General features: G+C 36.2%; 1 protein-coding gene across 1 annotated transcript; it reads left to right on the forward strand.

Annotated features, from left to right (window-relative positions):
* The first annotated feature begins 1871 nt into the window (after nucleotides 1-1871).
* EXOC1L (exocyst complex component 1 like) lies at nucleotides 1872-20299 on the forward strand. Its single transcript, XM_043970015.1, has 3 exons — nucleotides 1872-1992; nucleotides 14678-14808; nucleotides 20033-20299. The coding sequence occupies exons 1-3, from the start codon at nucleotides 1872-1874 to the stop codon at nucleotides 20297-20299; spliced, it is 519 nt and encodes a 172-aa protein (XP_043825950.1).
* Nucleotides 20300-21324: the final 1025 nt, after the last annotated feature.

Genomic DNA, 21324 nt, shown 5'->3' on the forward strand with positions numbered 1-21324 from the left:
GAAATGTTAAGAAGGAATCAAAAATAGATGACAAACACCAGTGATTTTTGAACATTCTTAATAGACAGTAAAAATGAAAAAATGTAATCAATAAGTTAGAATTTTGAGAGGTCATCAGCTCAATTTCTCTGCCTCTAGGTTTGACTATATAATTATACTGGATAGGGCTGCTCTGTTCTCTCTTCCAATAATGTATACCAGTATCTTTGCAAAATTCTGGAATGGGACTGTATAGTATATAGTAATAGCACTGTATAGAGTGCTGGGCCTGGAGTTAGGCAGCCAGATTTCAAAACCTTCCTTCCTTCTTAACTATTGTGACTCTGGGAAAGTCACTTATCCTTTGTCTAAGTTTTTTTTTTTAATAAAGTGAGCATAATAATACCACCTAATTTCCAGAATTGTTGTGAAGATCAAACGAGATATTTGTAAAATGCCCAGTGTCTGGTACATAGTAGTCACTTAATAAATGTGTGTTTCCTTTAATTTAAAAGGCCATGTCTATAGAGCCAAAAATGGAACTAGAAGAACTGATTGGTACATTTGGCTATAACTAGTCCACTTTATTTGGATATGCTACAGTTATAAAATGATTATATTGACTAACATCAGCTAATGATGAACATGTGTGCCTAACATGACTTTAGGAATTCAAAGACTCAGAATTGGAAAGAATTTTGGGGATTACCCTCCCCCATTTTACAGATGAGGGAACTGAGGCTCAGAGAAGTTAAATAACTTGCTCATGGTCACAGACAGTAGCAGAAGAAGGATTTAAACCCAGTTCCTCTGACTCCAAATAAAGGGCTCTTTTTCCAACACTGTGTTTCTTTTACTAAAAGATTGTCCTTTTTTCTGACGGTGACATAGATAGTAGGACTGAACGTTACAGTCAGGAAATACTTTCTGGAATCAAGACTAACCAACTCTTTAAGTCTCATCTACTAAATCATAGATGGATTGTGAACTGTATTGGGAGAGGAAGTTCCTGCACAGCTGAAATCAGGTACCTGTCATATAGTCATTTATTTAATCTAAATCCTTCTTAATACACTTGAAAGACTCAGAATCCTCATTTTGTCCTCTGTGGAAATGAAGAATCATTGTCTATAACCACCACCTGTATAGTATCAATTCTCCCACTTAAGAACTGCATTGGATTTTCAAACAGTGCCATGAAGACTAATACTGAAGTCTCTTTTTAATTTCAGAAGTGATTTTGAACCAGGAATTGGATGGTTCTTTCCTCTGAGGCAATCTATGTGCAGACCTGTGGGGAAAGGAAAGTGTTTGACAGCCCTCCAGGAGAGGAAAAGGAAAGAGAAAGCCGCACTTGTGGGGAGTGTTGAGAATAAGCATTGCTGCTTTTGCTCTTGCCAGTGATAGCAAAGTTCTTAATGGAAGATGATTTCAATCAATACAGCCAGACAGCTGCTCTGTGTAATGGAATCAAGCTGAAGAAAGTGGTCTTCCTCTGAATATTGATATTAAAGGGGAGGGGGGAGCTTCGGGACTGGAAAAGCCAGGGAGCTCAATGTCTATACCTGCCGATGTTCATCAATATATTCTGCTATCAACAAACCACAGATGAGTAGCCAGGAGAAGCCTACTGGATGCTAAAGTTTGTTGGTAGGGGTACCGCTGTTGCGGCTGATGCTGCGGTGAGGGGGGTCTGAGAAGTTGGAAATTGCTCTGAATCGTGGATGCTTGCTGAAACACCAAGAGAAACTAGGATCTGTAGGAACTGGAAGGGCAAAAAGGCGATACTGACAGACCAGCTGCAGCCCAGAACAAGGGATCCAGTGAGCCAAAGAAGGAAAGACAGAAAATAAATTTGAGCCAAGGCATCAATCTTAGTTGAACTGAAGGAAATGTCATCTTTGGTAAAAGAGGACTTGGAGAAGAAACTGTTCAAACCACTCTCGCAGCATCTCTATGAATTTATTGAAATTGAGTTCCCAGCCCAGGACAGGTATTACCTCTGTGTATCAGGTAATTTACTGGTTGTGTTCTTTGTGTTAAGGAAGCCCCATATGATGAATGTTCAATGAGACAGTGGGTGTCAGAGGGAAATGTTCTTATTACTTGTCAGAGTTACTGTCCTTGGGGTTGCTGATGAGCAAAAGTTCAACCATGCTACTGCTGAGAACTAAGCTCTACTGAATGGCAGAATCCAAAAAACTCAATGTGACCTTATGCTGTGAAAATTAGCTTTTAGTTCATTGTTCAGAAACTGACCTGAAAACATACTGGGTTACTTAGCATCCAAGGGGCTGTCCTGTACATTTTCTTTGCAAGTTATTGCATTAGCATAAGATTTCTTTTTTTTTTAATAACCAAAGAATTGCCCTTATAGTTTTAAATAATAGACAGACTGAGCTATTCTATTTAATTTACTGTACATTTGGGGACTCCTTTCTCATAAGGGACAAAAAAGAGAACCTTAATTTTTAGGAGGGAACTAATTGTTTATTTTAAAGGGATAAGAACTAGACCTGTGATTACAATTGGTAGAGAGAACTCCAAGGTGTGGAAACTTTCTGCCAGAGCAAGACCTCAATTTCTCTTTGTCTTAGAGTGTTAGTAGAGAGCTACCTGGAGTCCTAAAGGGTAAGTGACTTGTCCAAGGTCACAGAGCCAGTATACAACAGAGGCAGAACCCAGATCTGTGTGACCTCAAGACCAACTCTCTCATTATTTTTCTAAAAGCATTTCTTAAAAATTCTCTTCTTGGGGCAGCTAGGTGGCGCAGTGGCTAAATCACCAGCCCTGGATTCAGGAGGACCTGAGTTCAAATTCGACCTCAGACACTTAACACTAGCTGTGTGACCCTGGGCAAGTCACTTAACCCTCATTGCCTGGCCAAAAAAAAAAACCCAAAACAAACAAACAAAAAACCTTTTCTCTTAGATACTTTATTGATGGTAGATAAGTTGTGAAGAGGGGAAAGTAGTGACAATGAAACTTTCTCTTCAGTATAGGATAGTTTATAACTACACATTAACTGCTTCAGGAATTTTTAACAATAAGACAATATATTTATAAGGAAGGCAAATTAATAAAATAGGCAAATAATAAAAATAAGGCAAAGTCCCCCCCAGCCAAGAGTCAGCTCATACTAGGCTTTGTTTCTCTAATATGTTTCTATTTTATGCGCATTCAGTCAGTCAAAAAGTATTTATTAAGTACCTACTCTGTGCCAGGCACTGTCCTAAGCACTGGGGATACAAAGAAAGTCAAAAGACAGTCCCTGCCCTCAAGGAGCTCACAATCTAATGGCCTGGATGGGACAGGAACTTGAAAATGTAGAAAACTGCATGTTGGAAGAATAGAGCCCTACTTAATAATATTATATCTGTTAATACAATTTGTACGTACATAAATACATACATATATGCTTGCATGCATGCAGTACACCAGGTACCTAAGTTGAAAACCCACTGACAAAAAAAGAAATTGATACTCAATAAGTATTGTATATGTACGTTATATCCCAAACTGCATTTTTTTTTTGCACGGGACAGTGAGGATTAAGTGACTTGCCCAGGGTCACACAGCTAGTAAGTGTTAAGTGTCTGAGGCTGGATTTGAACTCAGGTCCTCCTGAATCCAGGGCCAGTGCTCTATCCATTGTGCCACCTAGCTGCCCCCCCAAACTGCATTTTAATTATATTGTTTTGGAAATAGGAACAACAAATATAATTCTAAAAGTCTATATTAATTAGTTGGGCGGCCAGATTTCCATCTACTTGATTTTGTTTTCCTTAATCTGCAACATGTCTTTTGAATGTAGATATGAACCCTAGTCATTACTGAATTAAATACACAGCAAAATTTCTCTGTTTAACTTTTCAGAGCAGTAGGAGGAAAGAAAAGAATAGAGGAAACTGATTTTCCTCTGGCCCTTCCTTAAGTCATCAAAATCTTCTCAAAGGCCAGTTTATTATAGTTTGTTCCTGAACAGAAGAACATCCACAGGTGTTAAGAGTTGTTTTCAAATACTCTGACAATGGACTTCCCCTACTCTGTGTCTTTGCTTCTCCTATCCACAACTATCAGCATGGGGGTAGCTGGGAATTGTCCATGGTAGTAGCTAAGGCCTCCTGGGCCATGCTTTTACAGGGTCCGGAACCAGGCAGAGTGAGATAGAGACAAAGCTGTGTCTCAGGAGTAGAAAGAAATTGATTGTAAGATTATCTAATACAGGGTACAGGACAAGGGCTGAAGGCAAGAGGAAAATCTGTGTCCTGAAGTGATCCAGTCAACAATAACGTGTCAGTGGGATCCAACAAGTAGACAGAATCAAAACTCTAGACTGAGTGAAAGACAACGAAATCCAGGTACAAGTTAGAACGAGGAAAAGGTCAGAGCAAAGAGTTCCCACAATTTGTTCTGATGAATCAATTATCCATCCCAGGAAGGTTTGTAAACTGAGGTACGTGCATTTAGCCCTGCCCTTCTTGTCCTTCTGGATGAATCACAGCTATAGACAGATGGTCACTGCTACCGGGAAGCAGTTATTCTAGGATAGCAAGCAGAACTGCAAAATAACTGAAAAAGAATCATATTTCTTAAGAAGGTACAAAGGCTCTTTATTAGTTTCACAGAAAACAATAAAGGAGTATTTAGTAACCATTTTTGAGATGTGAGTGCAAATTGTGGGAACCTAATAAATTAATCAGTTGCACCGAACCTTAGTTCAACTGTCCTATACAAACCACTACCCTCCAAATCTTAAGACAGATAGATACTTAGCACTCCATTATGGAAACTGAATCATAACAACAATAGTATCCATTTCTGTGGAGCTTCATACAAAGTGTTTTAAATGGTTCCTTGTATCCGTGGCCCTGTGAGGTAGATGGTACAAGTATTATTACTCCCCATTTTATGGATGATAAAACTGAAGCCCAGAGAGGTAAACAGAGATGATTGTACAATGGTAATGACCTTCCCATTATATAGCACTGCCTACTCATATACTTTCATAATGCAAGGGAAGAATCATAAGAACTCATATATCCAATTAGCCAAATATGTTTTGTAATCAAATACTATCTGACAGAGTGAACATTCTTTTATTTCCTAGAATGAGCTGACCTTTTCTTAGGTCATATGAAAGGCAGTGTGGAATAATGGATAGAGAATTGGCCTAGAGCCCAAAAAACGAGGTGAGTTTGGGCCCTACCTCTGACAGTAACCCTGGGATCCAGGGCCTATGCTTCTCAGTGCTCTGGAAAAATGTCTAAGACTGTAAGTTGCAGAGAAGCTGTCATTGACCTACATTGTTAGAGGCTGTCTCCTCATCTGGGAGTTCTCTACCAGTGCAATTGAAGGCTCAGTCCTGTTCCCTGCATTAGGTAATAGAACATTTAGAGCTGATTCTCAAATTCTTAGTCATCCCACGAGTCCCTTGATGTCTCCAATAAGTCACAAGGACTCCTTTTCCCTCCTTCCTACTCCCAAATCTCACTTAAAATGTAAGGAAAATTTTAATTTTCTTTGTTTCCAAGTTGCTAAGCTATTCAATTCAACTCAATATTTAATCAAATTTATTCAAACTATGGTAAAGCTTTGAATTTATAGAGCTTCCATGGTATGTTCACAACTGCGCTGGGCACTATGAGAAGAGATTAAAAAGAAGCAGGATGGAGGGCAGCTAGGTGACACAGTGGATAAAGCACCGGCCCTGGATTCAGAAGGACCTGAGTTCAAATCCAGCCTCAGACACTTGACACTTACTAGCTGTGTGACCCTGGGCAAGTCACTTAACCCTCATTGCCCCACAAAACAAAACAAAAGAAGCAGGATACCATCTTTGCACTCAAAGAATTTCAGAACCAGTTAGAGAAACAAAACCAACACACATGAAATAATTCTCTAAAAACCCAAGACAGAATATCATCATATGGAAGTTCTTCTAGATCCCCCATAGCACTGGTATCTTTCTTCTGTTGATTGTCTCCAATTTATCTTGTATATAGTTTTTTCATACATAGTTGTTTGCATGTTGTCTTCCCCATTAGACTATGAGCTCAAGAACCATTTTTGCCTCTTTTTATATAGCTTAAGTGTTTAGCTAATTGCCTGGTTCCTAGCAGGTACTTAATGAATGCATGATGATTTGACTTGATCCTCACCCTAACCTAACCATGTGGCGTGGTTAATAAATATATAATTTTCCCCATTTTACAGATGAGAGTGTGAAAGTTAACTTGTCCAAGTGCACAAGCTAATAAATACTACAATGGCTGCCATGAAATAATAACATATTCCACCTTCACCCCCCCCAACAAATTGTAGTGAAGGTGACAAAAGCTATAACTAAATATATTCTAAGTGATGTGGTATAACCATTATAGGAGAGAAATCAGCATGAGCTGATGTTGGGTTCTCTTCAAAAATGACAGGGTTAAGCTAAGATGTGAGGAAGAGGAGATGGGAGTTGAAGACACAGAGCAACAGACAAGGCAGAGAGCCAAATGATAACATGCAGGGATGGAAGAGAGAGATGATGAAAATTGATAATGGGATTTTCAGTGGAAAAGAGGTGCCTAGAAGGAGAGGGAAACTATCCTGATTTTAGATATAGAATGGATCCAAGCCTAGTGCCCTAGTCCTGTTGAATTCTCTTCAAGCTCTATCATAGCCTTTAATTTAAGAACATATTTCAGAAAAGTAAGAAGGTAGGGAAAAAAGCAGTGAGCTAGGAATGGTGAGCTCAGTAGTCATATGGCAAGCATCTATATGGTGCTCTAAGGTTTACAATGCATTTATATATGTTATCTCATTTGATCCTTACAGCAAGCTTGTTTGATTAATATCATCCCCATTTCACAGACGAGAAAACTGGGCAGAAAGCAATTAAGTGACTTCCCTAGAGCTAATAGCTAGTAAGTTTCTAAGTTAGAATTTGAACTCAGGTCTTCCTAACTCCAGGTCCAGTACCGTATCTACCACCAACTGGCTGTATCAGCTTGTGAAATTTGCTTAATCTCTTTAGGCCTCAGTTTTCCTCATCTAGAAAATGAAACCATTTCTATCCAGTTTTAAGACACTATAACATAACATAAAGTTCAACAACACAGTAATTAGAATAAGATAAATGTGTTGGTATGATTGAAATAACTACATTTACTGTGGTTTATATTTTAAACTAGATCTGTGATTTCATTGGCATAGGGAACCCTCAGTGAAGAACCTGCCTCTACCAGTGCAGTTGGGTACCTGATCTGCCTCGTACAGGGAAGGAATTGCCTGATGGTCATGAGAAGTTTAGTCAGTCACCCAAAGTCAAACAGCCAGTCTGAGGAGTGACTTGGAGCCAGGTCTTTCTGACTCTGAGGACACCAGCTCTGTAACCACTATACCAAGTCAATGTCCTTCAGTATAAACCTGTACAATTTCATAAGTAGTAAATGAGATTCTTTTACATTTTGAAGAGAAATTAACTTCAAGTAGAATGTTTCCTCATGATACTCCTTTGTCCAGTACAGCTCTCAGTCCCTGTACTTCTAAAACTCTTGTGACTTTCAAAATTCACGAGAATAAATTAGTTCATTTGTTTCAGGGACATCAGAAGGAATATATATGTTTCCCTTATCAAGCTGCTATGTTTTCCTTCTATGAAACTGCTTACTTTTTGTAACCTGTACATTCCTAAAAACAAATGATTTATGAATAATTTTAGTCAGTTCTTTCTGTGACATATTAAAAACTTCATGTATTAGATAGATGGATATAAATTTGCTTATCTGTATGATGTTTGGCAACAATACATCTTGTGTCCCCAGCCAATAGATCATAATCTAATTTAATTAGAAATATTGAAACTTTGGAGATAGTTAGGTGGCTCAGTGGATAGAGCACTGTGCCTGGAGTCAGGAAGACCTGAGTTCAAATCTAACCTCAGGCACCTACTAGCTGTGCCAGGGCAAATCACTTAATCTCTATTTGCCTTAATCTACTGGAGAAGGAAATGTCAAACAACTCCAGTATCTTTGCCAAGAAAACCCAATATAGGGTCATGAAGAGTCATACACGACCAAACAACAACATTGAAATTTTACCTAAGTGTCTAAGTCAGATATGCCCTGATATTCCCCATATTTCCTATACCTCTTCAACCTATCTCTCATCCTTCTTTTCTGCAATTTATTGGGATTCCCAGAAGAAAGGAAATACAATAGGAAGCAGCAATCTTTTTCTAACTACATGCAGACTATGCTCTCAGCTTGTGGTTTCTCCTCAGAATTCATTCTCAGTATCCCCGAGATTACCTTCTACTAAGTACTTTGCTGTCACTGACAACGAAAAATTGCCTCTTTTGTGGAAGGGCCAGGTGCCTCAAATCTTTTGTATATAGAAGAACACTATACTAAGGATAATCTCTAAAGCACTGATCTGAAGCACTAAAAAGTTTTTTTAAAATCTCTGAAGATATGAAATGAAATCACATTCAATTCAGCATTTTAGCAGCATGGTCCCATAGCCTTGAAACCATAGAGAGACCTGGGTTCAAATCCCACTAATTTGATGACTCTCAGCAAGTCACTCAACCTCTCAATATTCTAGGCAACTTTCTAAGACTATAAATTGCTGAGAAGGTACTACTCTGTAGTGAAAAAGGAAGTTTCCTCATGTAAGAGTTCCTTATGCCAATGAAATCACAGGTCCATTTTCTCTCCCTACTAAATGCAAAAGACCATAATGGGTGCTCTGCTGGGGATACAGGAACAAAAGATGAAATACTTCTGGTCCTCAATGAGTTTGTATTTTTACTATAAAAATTTTTAATGTATAAAAAAGAAATAAAGCTTAATAAAATAAGATCCAAAGGGGGGTAGGAAATAGAGAGTGGGAAAGATTATAGTAATAATATATAGCATATCATAACATAACACAGAAGAGCATAGTTTAGTATAGAATAATAGCTTGTTGGACTAGAAAGGTACCTTACAATCCATACCATAGTCCATTTCTTTTTTCAATTGATGAGGTCCAGAAAAGTAAAGAAAATACTTTTAAAAATATGTTGGAGCAACCCTTTAAACCATTTTAAATGTTATTTTATTTTTAAATGGCATTAACATTTTAAAAAACATTTTGGGGCAGCTAGGTGGTGCAGTGGAATCAGGAAGTACCTGAGTTCGAATTCGGCCTCAGACACTTAACACTTACTAGCTGTGTGACTTTGGGCAAGTCACTTAACCCCAATTGCCTCACTAAAAAAAAACAAAAACAAAACATTTAATATTTCCAAAGATTCCAAATTGAAAATTAGTGATACATGTTAAGATTCTGAAAACAGTACAGGCCAGTTCTGTGCATATTTACTAATCCTCCCTCTCTGTGAGATGAATATGGAACATAGATAGGAAACAAATAATTTCTAATTGTGTAGTCCCTGTGTGTCAAGTAACAATAAATAAGAGTAGACCACTACATGCATTTGAAAAGAGTCTAGGTAAATTTGGAAAAATTGTGAATTTAGGTTATTGTTAGGTAAAAAGGTGCAGCCCAAGGCCTATTTTTAAGTTAGGACTAGTTTTGACAACCCACAGAAGTCCCACAGACAAAAAGAAAACACCTAAGAACAGAGGTCTCTTGACAACAGTAGGCATGCTCCTTTAAGTAAGATTAAGGTCAGGAGAACAGGAAAATTAAAGCTGAAATAGCAATACAATACCCTTAACCACAGGAGGCAGTTATCTAGTACAAGTACTTTCTGCTCATGAAGAGCTTTCATTTTCAAGAGAAAGTATATATATATATATATATATATATATATATATATATATATATATATATATATATATAAACTCAATATTTAACTAGATTTTGCATATCACAACCCATTTACGTTTCAAAAGGTATTTGCTTGGACTCACACACACACACACACACACACACACACACACACACTTATTAGACCAAATTGCATTTGTGGGATATTGTTAAAAGTCTCTGTGGGAGAGTTTAAATGAAATGTTTTATACTTCCAGATCTGAGTCAAGCTAGGGTCTTAGTTTGAAATGGTGTGTAGCTCATATTAGAGTTTCTCCAGAGCATAACAGATAAGTCTCCAAAGAAGGAAGACTTGAGTTCAAGCCCTCTGTCTGACCCAGACTGGCTACATGATCCTTAACAAGTTGTTCAGAGAAAGTGACTAGCTGCATGAGTAGAAGGAGTTTCCTTAACTAGGAATTTTCTCTTCCAATCAAATCACAGATATAATCCACATCCTTTTAAACATACACACATACTTGGCACATAAAATTATAGATAATACCATTTTAAAGTTCCATTTAATATATTACTTTCTCCTCTTAACTGTTAAAATTTTAGATTTTTGTGTTGATAGATTATATTGTCAAAATTATCAACAAATTAATTACAAATGAGCCAGCTTCTCCCAAAGTCCAGGATACTCACTTAGACCTTGAGCACATGTGATGTACTTCAGGAAAGGAACTGCTGGTAATGATAAACTATCAATTTTAAAATCTAAGCCGAGTCAGTAAGATCATAGGTTTAGGGCTGGAAGAGAGGTCAGAGGTCATCAAGTCTAACCACCACCCCCCCATTTTATAGATAACAAAACTGAGGGCCAGAGAGTTAATTGATTTGCCCAAGGTCATATAGACAGTAAATAGCAAATCAGATTTGAATCCATGTCCTTTGATTCCAAATCCAACATTCTTTCCACTTCACCATACCCAATTTTATCTCAACTTTCGTGAATATAAAAGACTAAACTAGAGTGAATTACCATAATAGCAAGTAGAGTAAGACAGGCAGGTCATACACTCATGGGTTCTTATTTTCAGACACCTGCATATAAAAAGCATACTTTTCAGAATCCTCATCAGGAAGTTCAAGTTGAATCCCCTAGGACTACTTTTCCCAACAAAGTCACCCTTCTTCTCTTTCATCCTATGTATAATCTCCTTATGTCCATCTTGATGATCTAAGTCCTAAATCATTTACACCAGTCAAACATAGATTTAAGGTTGGCTCTTCCTTCTGGAAAAAAGAATGTTTTAAAATACTTTGCTTGACAAAATCCCAGTGATCACACTTTCAACAAACACTTTTATCAGTTTCCCCAATTCTTTACACTTTAGTGTCAAATGGTTTGGTTAGTTCATTGGTGACCAATGAAACCATGGCAATCACTACAAGGTTAGTAGTCCAAGTGCTAAATATAAACTCTTCTTTTCTAAGCCAGGTTCACATGAAAGATTCGTGTCCAATGTCACACCAACCCCTAAATGTTAAGTATCAGACATTCATTTTGATAGGAGCATTTCTATATAGCTTGCCACAAACTGAGATACCTTCCCCTCCAACTGACCAACTCCTTTTTGTTCAATTGACCTTAGTCCTTTCAGCCCAGTATGCTGAATGACAGGCATCTCAAAAGGCATTTCTACAGTAGAAACTGTATTACAATTAAAAATTAAGATAAACAATGGGCATGAAGTAAAGGTTGTAGTGCTAAAAAAGAGAGAGAGAGAAGAAGAAAAGAAAAGAGAAAAGCCAAGTGAAACATTACATTTAGTTTAGCTTGATCTTATAATTCCCTGGGAGAATATCCTTTTACTCACTGATAGTTATTATTCAATTTCACTTCTGATGCTACTAAAACCAATCTTATGATGTTTTTATCTATCTAAACACATTTCTTTTTTAAGACAATGTGATAAATTTCCATTTTGCTCTTGCATTAATACTCATATTGCAATTTAATTTTGTTGGCAGCAGAATGCATGCATGGAGATTACGGGTTGGGCCTACTCCAGCCAAAATGGACTCTTTGGTTCTTGGCTTAAGAAAATTCTAAGAGTCTCATAGGCTCCAAAGAGGCTATTTTGCCAAATTAAAGCATTTATGTCCCCTTTATGCCACAGAATTTCCCCAAAGTGTTTAGCTCAACACTTAGTTTCTTCTTAGCTTGATATCAGTGGTACTTTAAAGCACTAATGTAAGATGAAGTTCAATTAAGCAAACATTGATTAAGCACTTACAGATGCAGCATAGTATAGAGGATGGAGTCAGAAGAGACCCAGGTTCAAATTCTACTTGCAGCACTTACTAGCTGCTATGTGATTATGTGTGTTATTTAATCATCAAGCCTCAGTTTCCTTATCTGTGAAATATGGATAATAATATCTGCAGTACCAAATGGCATAATGTATATGGAGCATTTGTAAACCCTAAAACAGTAGATAAATGTCAGCTGTAATTTTTGTGCTTAAGAACACTGCAAGGTACTACCAGCAAAATAGTTTTCTAAGCATGAGGTTAACCAAAGAGATCTGAGGGATAAAAATGGAAAGTGAAAGAACTGCCTTGGAAATGTTAAGATTTCAGAAAAGAATTTTTCTACTTATCTAAAAAAACTAATTTAAACTTCATTTTGGTTTTCTTCTTTATAGTGAGAGAAAACTAATGAAATAACATACACAAAACACTTTGCAACCCAGTTTCTTGATAATTATTTATAATAATAAGGTACTATTCTTTGAGTATACATTGTTACCCAAAGTCAATTGCATATGTGCTTTGAACATGTGCATTTTTCAATACTTTTGAACAACTTCATCCATATCCCTCTGCTTTATCCCCATTGTGACTAATGTGATGCATAGCTCTACATGTGAAAGTTTTTGTAAATATAAACCGATCCACATTGGGAGAAAATCTAATATCTTATCAGCAATAAACATGCTTACATTAATTGGCTAAGTTGTTACATGTTTTCATCTCAGAATATCACTGGCTGGGCTTTCTAATCACTTTTTTTTACTCAAATCAACAGGCATTTAAGTGCCTGTGTGCTGGGCACTCCAAATCTCAGAGGAAGAAATCTATCTTCTTTCTAAAACTAATACTGCTACCTGTACTTTGAACCTGATTCCTTCTCATCTTCTCCAAGATGTGGCCCCTTTATTTATCCTCTTGGTCCCTAATGTCTTAAGTTTTTTCTCTATAGACTCCTTGCCTTCCACCTTCATACATTCCCAGCTCATCCAATACAAAAAAAAGAATCATCTAAAGCCCTCTATCTGACCCATTTATCTCCATTAACTCTCACCTTTTAGAGTGACTTCTGCAACATTAAATATATACTTCCTTTACTCCATTTCTCTTATAATCTAGCTTCTGCCTTCAATACTGTACCAAAATGGCTTTCATGTAAGTGACCAGTGATTTCCTCCTGGGAAAATCCAAAGATTTTTTTCTTAGCTTTTATCCCCCTCAAGCACTATAAGTAATTTCACATGGCTGATTTAGTGAAACTTTCTCATCTCTTAATTTCCACGGCATTGAGCTTCTCTAGTTCTCCCAACTTTTTACTTTTACCTTATCCTCTGCCTTGCTCCTAACTGTGGGCATAGCCCAAGACTATCTTTTGACCTGTGTTTTTCTTTTAACCAGTAGGAGTCTAGAACTGCTGGGCTTTATATAGGACCAGAAGGAAAGGCCTAGAGCTTAAGTGTGACTGAGAGTGTAACCTTAGTAACCTTAAGCTAGTCACAGTTGTATTGGATCCCAAGATCCAATTGAGAGCAATATGAATCATGCCAAAGTAGATCAAAATGAGTTGAATCAGCACAGTCAGTACAAGAGAGAAAATTGAAATCATTGGCCTGGTTGTATAAAATAGTAGAAAGTCATAGCAAATCAAAGTGTAGCTGGACAAAAGCAATTACTGGTTGAAGATTCTAAACAAAAGACCTTTTGATTATCTGCTACAGTTTTCAATGCCCCTCTACTATCCCTCTCACCCTCTGTCCTTAAAAGATGTCTCATGATATTTGGCCAGGATTTTTGTTGCATAAGAATATTAAAAACCAAACTTACTGCCTTTCTCCTCATACCATCTTTCTTTTTTAATTTGCCCAGGCTTAAAACTTCTAACCATACCTACTATCTGTCCTTACTTTTCTCTATCTAATTGTCATTAAGTCCTTTTCTTTTCCATTAGGAAGTCACATACTAGCTGCTGCAGTCCTGTATAAGTCATTTAACTCCCCAGTGCCATGAGGCAAATCTCTGAGATCGTAAATTGCATAGAAAGTGATTATCTGTATTTGTAGATGTTTCTTACCAGTAGGTTTGACTAAAAAAGTTACAGTTTAGAGGCAGTCAGGAATGCTAAAACGTTCACTGAATTAAGAGTAAGATTCATAATTTGACTCTGACACCTACTGCCAATGTACTTGGACAGTTCACTTTTCTTTGGCCTCAGTTTCCTCATCTGAAAATGAAGGGATTAGACAAGATGATCTCTAAGGTTCTTTCCAGCTTGATGATTCTTCAATTTTCCCTACTGATAATTTTTTTTTCTTTTTTTTAGTGAGGCAATTGGGGTTAAGTGACTTGCCCAGGGTCACACAGCTAGTAAGTGTTAAGTGTCTGAGGCTGGATTTGAACTCAGGTCCTCCTGAATCCAGGGCCGGTGCTTTATCCACTGTGCCACCTAGCTGCCCCCCTACTGATAATTAATGATAACAATGCTATAATTCATAAAGTTGAAGCAAAAGCATTAAAACACGGAGGATAAAACACTTTGAGTGCAATCAATGAAAAGGAAATCTATAAGTACTATATTGAATTATTTCGTTGTCATGTGAAATCCTAGGAAAACTAAGGAGTTTTTGTCTTTCAGTGACGAAAAGAGAAGAAGTAAAAATAATTATCGTGAAACACCACAGAATAGGTCTAGATGAAAAATATGAAGTAACCAAAAAATGGTCTTTGAATGATCTGGAGATGATTGATGGAAAAGAAGCAGATACAGTAAGTGCTGCTTTATAATACAAATGTCAAAATAGCCTGTTAAACTTCTGTCTGCTAACATCTTTCTTCCTTTCTTCCTTCCTTTCTTTCTTTCTTTTTTTGGTGGGTCAATGAGGGTTAAGTGACTTGCCCAGGGTCACACACCTAGTAAGTGTCAAGTGTCTGAGACCAGATTTGAACTCAGGTCCTCCTGAATACAGGGCAGGTGGTTTATATACTGCATCACCTAGCTGCCCCCTCACATATTTCTGATACTTAATAATTGTTAGGGTATTATATTTTGTGGGTGACTTTTTGGGGAAGATTTTGTCAGTATTTTTGTTCCATTTCTGTGCATTAATATATAAAAATCTTTCCTATTAAGCATAATATCTAGTCTAGGTTTCCTCAATCTCCCTGTCAATCTCAGTCTTATCTGGTTGATTTTTAAATTAGCTGAATTTACAACCCCCTCCTCTGAACTCATAGAGCTTCCTGTCCTCATTCCCACCCTTCACAGCAACATGAACTTTCAGTACTCTATTCCCCCTCTAGCAAGGACCACAACTACATTAATAGAATCATAGAATTGGAAGGTCATGCAATCTAAATTCCCATTCAGTATAGGAATCCGATCTGTTCCATTCTTGGAAGATTATTATAGAACCTCTGTTTGACCACTTCTATCACATCCTTTAAAAAAATACTAATAGTCACAAAGTTCTTCCTCATTCTGAGTTTAAATATGCTTTCCTATACCTTCCAGCTGTCAGTGCTTCTCTCTGAAGCTACACAGAAAAAAATCTAATTTCTCTTTCAAATGATAACCTTTCATATATCTATAGATGGCTATCATCTTTCCTTTAAGTCATTTCTTTTAAAGGATATCTATTTCCAGCTTCTTCAATAAGTCTCATAAGAAATGGTTTCTAGATTCTTAACCACCTTGGTGACCCTCCTCAAACTTGCCCCAGTTTGTCAAAGTACAGTGTAGCACCGAGAATTGATTATATAATACTTGTATCAGATGTTCTTCCTGATAGAAAAGGCCTGGGTCTAAACTTTGAGGACTTCTCTCTTCACTGGCTTGGCTGCTCACATATAGATGAAATATGGGAATGTTAGTATGTGGTTCTTTCCAAAATGTGTCCATCAGATCACCCATTGTACCAGTCTAGCTTTTCTGCTTCTACATAGGAATGCCTGGGAATATCAGGCTATGGTACTTACCCAAAAGGAGTCTATAAGCTCCCTATTTAAGCATTCAGGTTCATATGGCATCAGGCACAGAACAAGTTTTATTTACACTATTAAGAATAAAAAGTGGGGGCAACTAGGTGGCACAGTGAATAGAGCACCAGCCCTGGATTCAGGAGGACCTGAGTTCAAATCCAGCCTCAGACACTTGACACTTACTAGCTGTGTGACCCTGGGCAAGGTACTTAACCCTCATTGCCCTGCAAAAAAAAAAAGAATAAAAAGTGCCCAGGACCAGTCAAGAATTTCTCTCTTCTTTCTAATGGGCCTCCACCTTCTCCAAGGGACCAATGCAGAACTCGTTATTTTGATCCCAAAGATATCATGAAATAAGTGAACATATGCTTTGCTGAAATGAAGGTATATTTTACAACATTCCTTTACTCTACTAATCTAATAATCCTATTTTTAAAGAAAGAAAGAGAAATTTGGATAATTTGGCATTAATAGTACTATAATGAATCCATCCTGACTCCAAGTAACACTATCTCTTTTTTCTAAATGCTCAGAAACCAATTTTTTTAGTAATCCATTCTAGAGTTTGCAGAAGGAGATTGATGTCAAAGTTTCTTTTTTGTAGTTTTCTCCTTTAAAATTTGGTACAATTTTAAAAATTGGTACAATTTCTCCAACTACAGTCTTCATCTTGCTTTCTCTAGAATTTCTCAGACATTACTGACAATCATTGTATAATCACTCCCTCACCTTCTTTTAATACTCCACAATGTAAAGAATTTTTACTTGGATACTTGGAGTCATTTAAAACAGCAAGTTTCCCATTCGTTTATCATGGGTATCAATCCTTTTAAGCCATATTTGTTCTATCTTTACCAGGTTAAAGAGTATTGTCCTTGTTAAAACATATAGAAGCAAAAAGTTTAAAATTTCTTCTCTTTCCATCATCTGTTAACATTATTTGCTTTTAATTTATCAAACAATCCCTTCTTTATCTTCTTGCCCAAATATAGGTGTTGTATTTAATTCTCTTTGACATTCTTAGCATAATTCACAAACCTCAAACCATTCTGGGTCTTAGACTATTCTTGGAGGTTTGTGCCATTCTTTACATTGAATCTATTTTGGATACCCAACTTTCCATCTCTTACATATGTCCTTTAAAAATACGAGATCATTAGAGAGCTCCCTATATAGCCACATTATTTCCTTTGAAAGGTTACTTTTCTTCTTCTAACAAAATTTCATTTTTATATCGTCTCCCTTTTTTCATAAACAATATCCCATTTTAAGATCTCCAGTAAAAATTTTATATCCATGTTTTCTATTAAAATTTTTGAGATATTTTTTCTGAAGTGTAGAATATATGGACAATGCCTAACATTCCCATTCTCAGTATTAACATCTTTATTTGTGATGTAAAACCTAGTATTCTAGCAATTTTGTCTTGTTCCAACTCTTGTAATTTAATTCTCGGAATTCAGGACATTTATAATTATTTTCAACAAGAATCATGTAGTTCTAAACACAAGAGTTTAGAACCATAAAGAAGGCAAAACTGAAATGGAATAGAATTGTTGTCTATATTCACTTAAAAAGTGAATTGTCACAAACATGAAACATCATGGTATACTGGAGAGCACTGGTCTGAAAATTAGGAGATCATAGTTTTATTCCTGGATGAATCACTAACTAACTGTATGACATTAATCTGGCTACTTTGCTTCACTGGGTGTCTGCTATCTCCTCTGTTTTATGATGGAATTCAATGAAATCATCTCTATATTCCTTTTCACTTTTAAACTTCTATGAAACTAAAATGTCCAAGATTTAACAGGTGAACTAAAAGATTATGTGATACATTAATTATTTATGAGCATCCCAGAAGCATGACAAATATTTTCTTTTATGTTAATGAATGATAATGTTTGGTATGTACATATAAATAGGAAAAATATTAATGGCTTGATGAAAGGAAACATTTCTTCATAATGAAATTTGCTATCTTTTAAAATTCAGTTAAGGCTATTTAAGAAATGGAAATATTTTAGCTTTCCTCTCCTCATCCGTTGTTTTAAGCATTATAGTGATGAAAGATGGAACAGAACAGTAAGTGATAAAAAATATCAGTGGTCTCAGCAACCTTCACTAATTGTCTCCTATTTACCATAAGGTAGCCTATTTTTTTTCTACATGAAAAAGAAGTTGCAAATGCACATCTTCAATCATCCTTTGCTCAACTATATTTTGCATAAATTTAAAGTTTGATAAATCATGAAGGTCATATTTATACTCTTAAATTCCCATGGATCCATGACCTCATTGATATTCCCTTCAATGATGCAGATCAAAACTAATCCATTCTTGCCCATTCCATAGAGCACCAGTCCATGTCCTCCCCTAATCAGCACAGAGTCCACCCAATATGCTAGCAGCCATCCTAACATTCTCTTGATTTAGTGTGAATACCAGCAGAGAATACAATTTGTCAATTGGTTGTCCTGATTCGTATATATTCCTCATCATATATTTCTTTATAATATTAGCTGTCATTTGAGTTTTGTTGCTTCCATTGGTTGTCTTTTAGACCCTTTTTTGGGACAATGCTGTGGTAGGGTCATTCATTACTTTACACCTTCTTATGGGATTATTATGATATAAGGTGATAGATCATGGGGTCTGCACCAGACAACATGTATATGTTTCTTACCCAAATGTGCATGTTTCTTAAAATATCTTCAGCATTGTTTCTTAAAGCCTTTTAAAAGTCCATTGGATTCAATCAAAGGAGTTTTGCATTAACTTGGAAAAAAGCATTGTGTTGTAACAAATCCAATGTAGAGATAATGCAATGTGTTCATTACTAGAAAAAAATTTTCATCTTGAACCAAAGAATTAAGAATGAAAACTATAAAATGAACATAATTTATGATTAAGTAAATGGATTGTTATACCTGATTAAAGCGTATATAGGTTGATTTCACAACTATTTGGCCATTTGGATATAGATAAGACATGAAAAAATGATGCTGCCAAATTTAGAATGGAGATTAGTTTAAAATGTCATGGGAATGCAAATTCATCGAAGAATAAATTATTTTTCCAACAACAATAAAAAGGACTTGCCTTCTAAAATAAGCACTTATTCAAATTAATAATGCTTTGATTAGATCCAACAATAATGGCAAATGAATTAACTTGCCTTTCATGCCAGAATTAGTCTTGTATCCTTCAAAGTCAGCATACTGGTGGCATGTAACAGAAAGGAGAGGAAGCTTGATGTTCCATTTCTGAGCTTGGGATGAGGAAAGTATCACATCATTCAGAGTATGAAGAGAAAACCCTCCTTTTGACTCTCCCTGGATTCTTTAGGGAGGTTCGTATTATTATATTCCTTCCTATTTTCAAATAAATCCATATATATTGAGAAGGAAGGACAACTGGGTTTAGTAATGCCAAAGTCCCAAATAGTGTTTTGATTGTACTGGGGGCGGGGGGCAGCTAGGTGGTGCAGAGGATAAAGGACTTGTCCTGGATTCAGGAGGATCTGAGTTCAAATATGACCTCAGACACTTGACACTTACTACCAGTGTGACCCTGGGCAAGTCACTTAATGCTCAGTGCCCTACAAAAATAAAAATTAAATAAAATAAAATAAATCATGGTAAAAGGAAGAAAACAAGATACCTGCTATAAACCTGGACAGTCAACCAAAACAATTCCCACACTGGCCATATCTAAACAGAGTCAATGAAATTGTACTACGGGGAGGGGGAAACATGTACCACCAGAATGATTTTACTTTACAGTTCATTGGTAAGGGGGAAGAGGAAAAGAAGTATCCTCTAGGAACATTAATTTTGAAGGGAACATGTTTAGAAGGATTTTTTCCTGGCTTTAAAAAATATCCTTAAGGTTAATATTTTAAATAACTAGTAAAATAACAGGCCCTGCAACGGGGATCAGTGAAACAATGACATCTGTCTCAGTGATTATGACAAAAATAATAACTTTTCCTCCCTCTCTCTTTCAGGATAACCCATTTTTTGATCTGCATTTCAAGAAAGTGTACAGTTTGGAAGCTTATAGTTGTGCTTCTAAATATGCCTTTGCCCGAACTGTAAACAAGTTGAATCATGCTTATCTTAAAAAGGACCTACAAATTGTGAACTTTGATACTACCTATATAAATGATGATTCAATCTGGTCTTCCAACAACAAGGACTGTTTAGTCCTTATGAGAATATGCTTCTATGCTTTCAATCTCCTGTGTCTCTCTCTTTGTCCCCTGCCACTTTGATACCATAAGTTGCTTTCATTCACCAACCTCCTATTTTTAAAAATCTCCATGTTAAATATTGTTATTTAAGATTTTATCCCTCTCCCTTTATTAGTAACTATATTTTTATGAAAAGAAAATTAATTGATTGAATGAAGTGAGATCTATTTACTTTTAACTACTCAGCATTTTATGTTTCTCTGTTTGCCTGCCTATTTGCTTAGTAACTTTTAAAGGCATCAACTAATAATGAGGAATAAAAATGTTTACTGAATGAGGAATAAATTGTCCAATTACTAAAGAAAATTGAGGGTATCAAGAAATACCTTCAGTTCAATTTGTAGTTTGGTGTACTGATAAATGGAAGCTGATAAAAGTTTTCAAATGGGTAGATCTAATGTATGTAATTTTAAAAATATTTAAAAGAAATTTGCATAGAGGTTTAAAAAATGTACACCCCCCCCCAAATGTACAACCAACAGGGGGCACTGTGAAGGTTTGGCTGTATGAGGGCTTTCTCTCCCACTATAATAATGTAGAAGTGAAGGGTCTTTCCAAACCATGACTTCCTCTTCCCTTTAGTACCAAGAGGCATAACCTTCCCTTGCTTTATATATCTACCCATAAGCTGTTCATTTCAGAGACTGAGGCTTCCTCAATGTGCTAATGTTTTATGTGTAAAAAAAAAATTATTAATAAGCTAATCTAGTCTTGGAAAAATTATATAATTGGATTTATGGAAAATTATGATATGCGAAAAATTATAGGTTTAGAAAAATTATAATTGGGCCATAAGTCCCTTTGCGGTTGCCATTCAAATGTAGAAATATTTTAAATGACTAGCTGGGCCTAATTTTGGGGGGACTAAACTGTGCATGACTAATCTGGGGACTGTTGACTATTTGGCTATCTGACTGCTATTAATTTAATGTGGGCCATTTATAAAGTTCCATCACACTGCTCCCAAATTGATAAACTAAAGATTTAGAAGGCTCTTAACTAAATAATCAAAGCAGAGTTTATTTATGAGATACTATTTAAAATTA

The sequence above is a fragment of the Dromiciops gliroides genome, chromosome 6 (genome assembly GCF_019393635.1).
Source record: "Dromiciops gliroides isolate mDroGli1 chromosome 6, mDroGli1.pri, whole genome shotgun sequence".
Taxonomy (NCBI): Eukaryota; Metazoa; Chordata; class Mammalia; order Microbiotheria; family Microbiotheriidae; genus Dromiciops; species Dromiciops gliroides.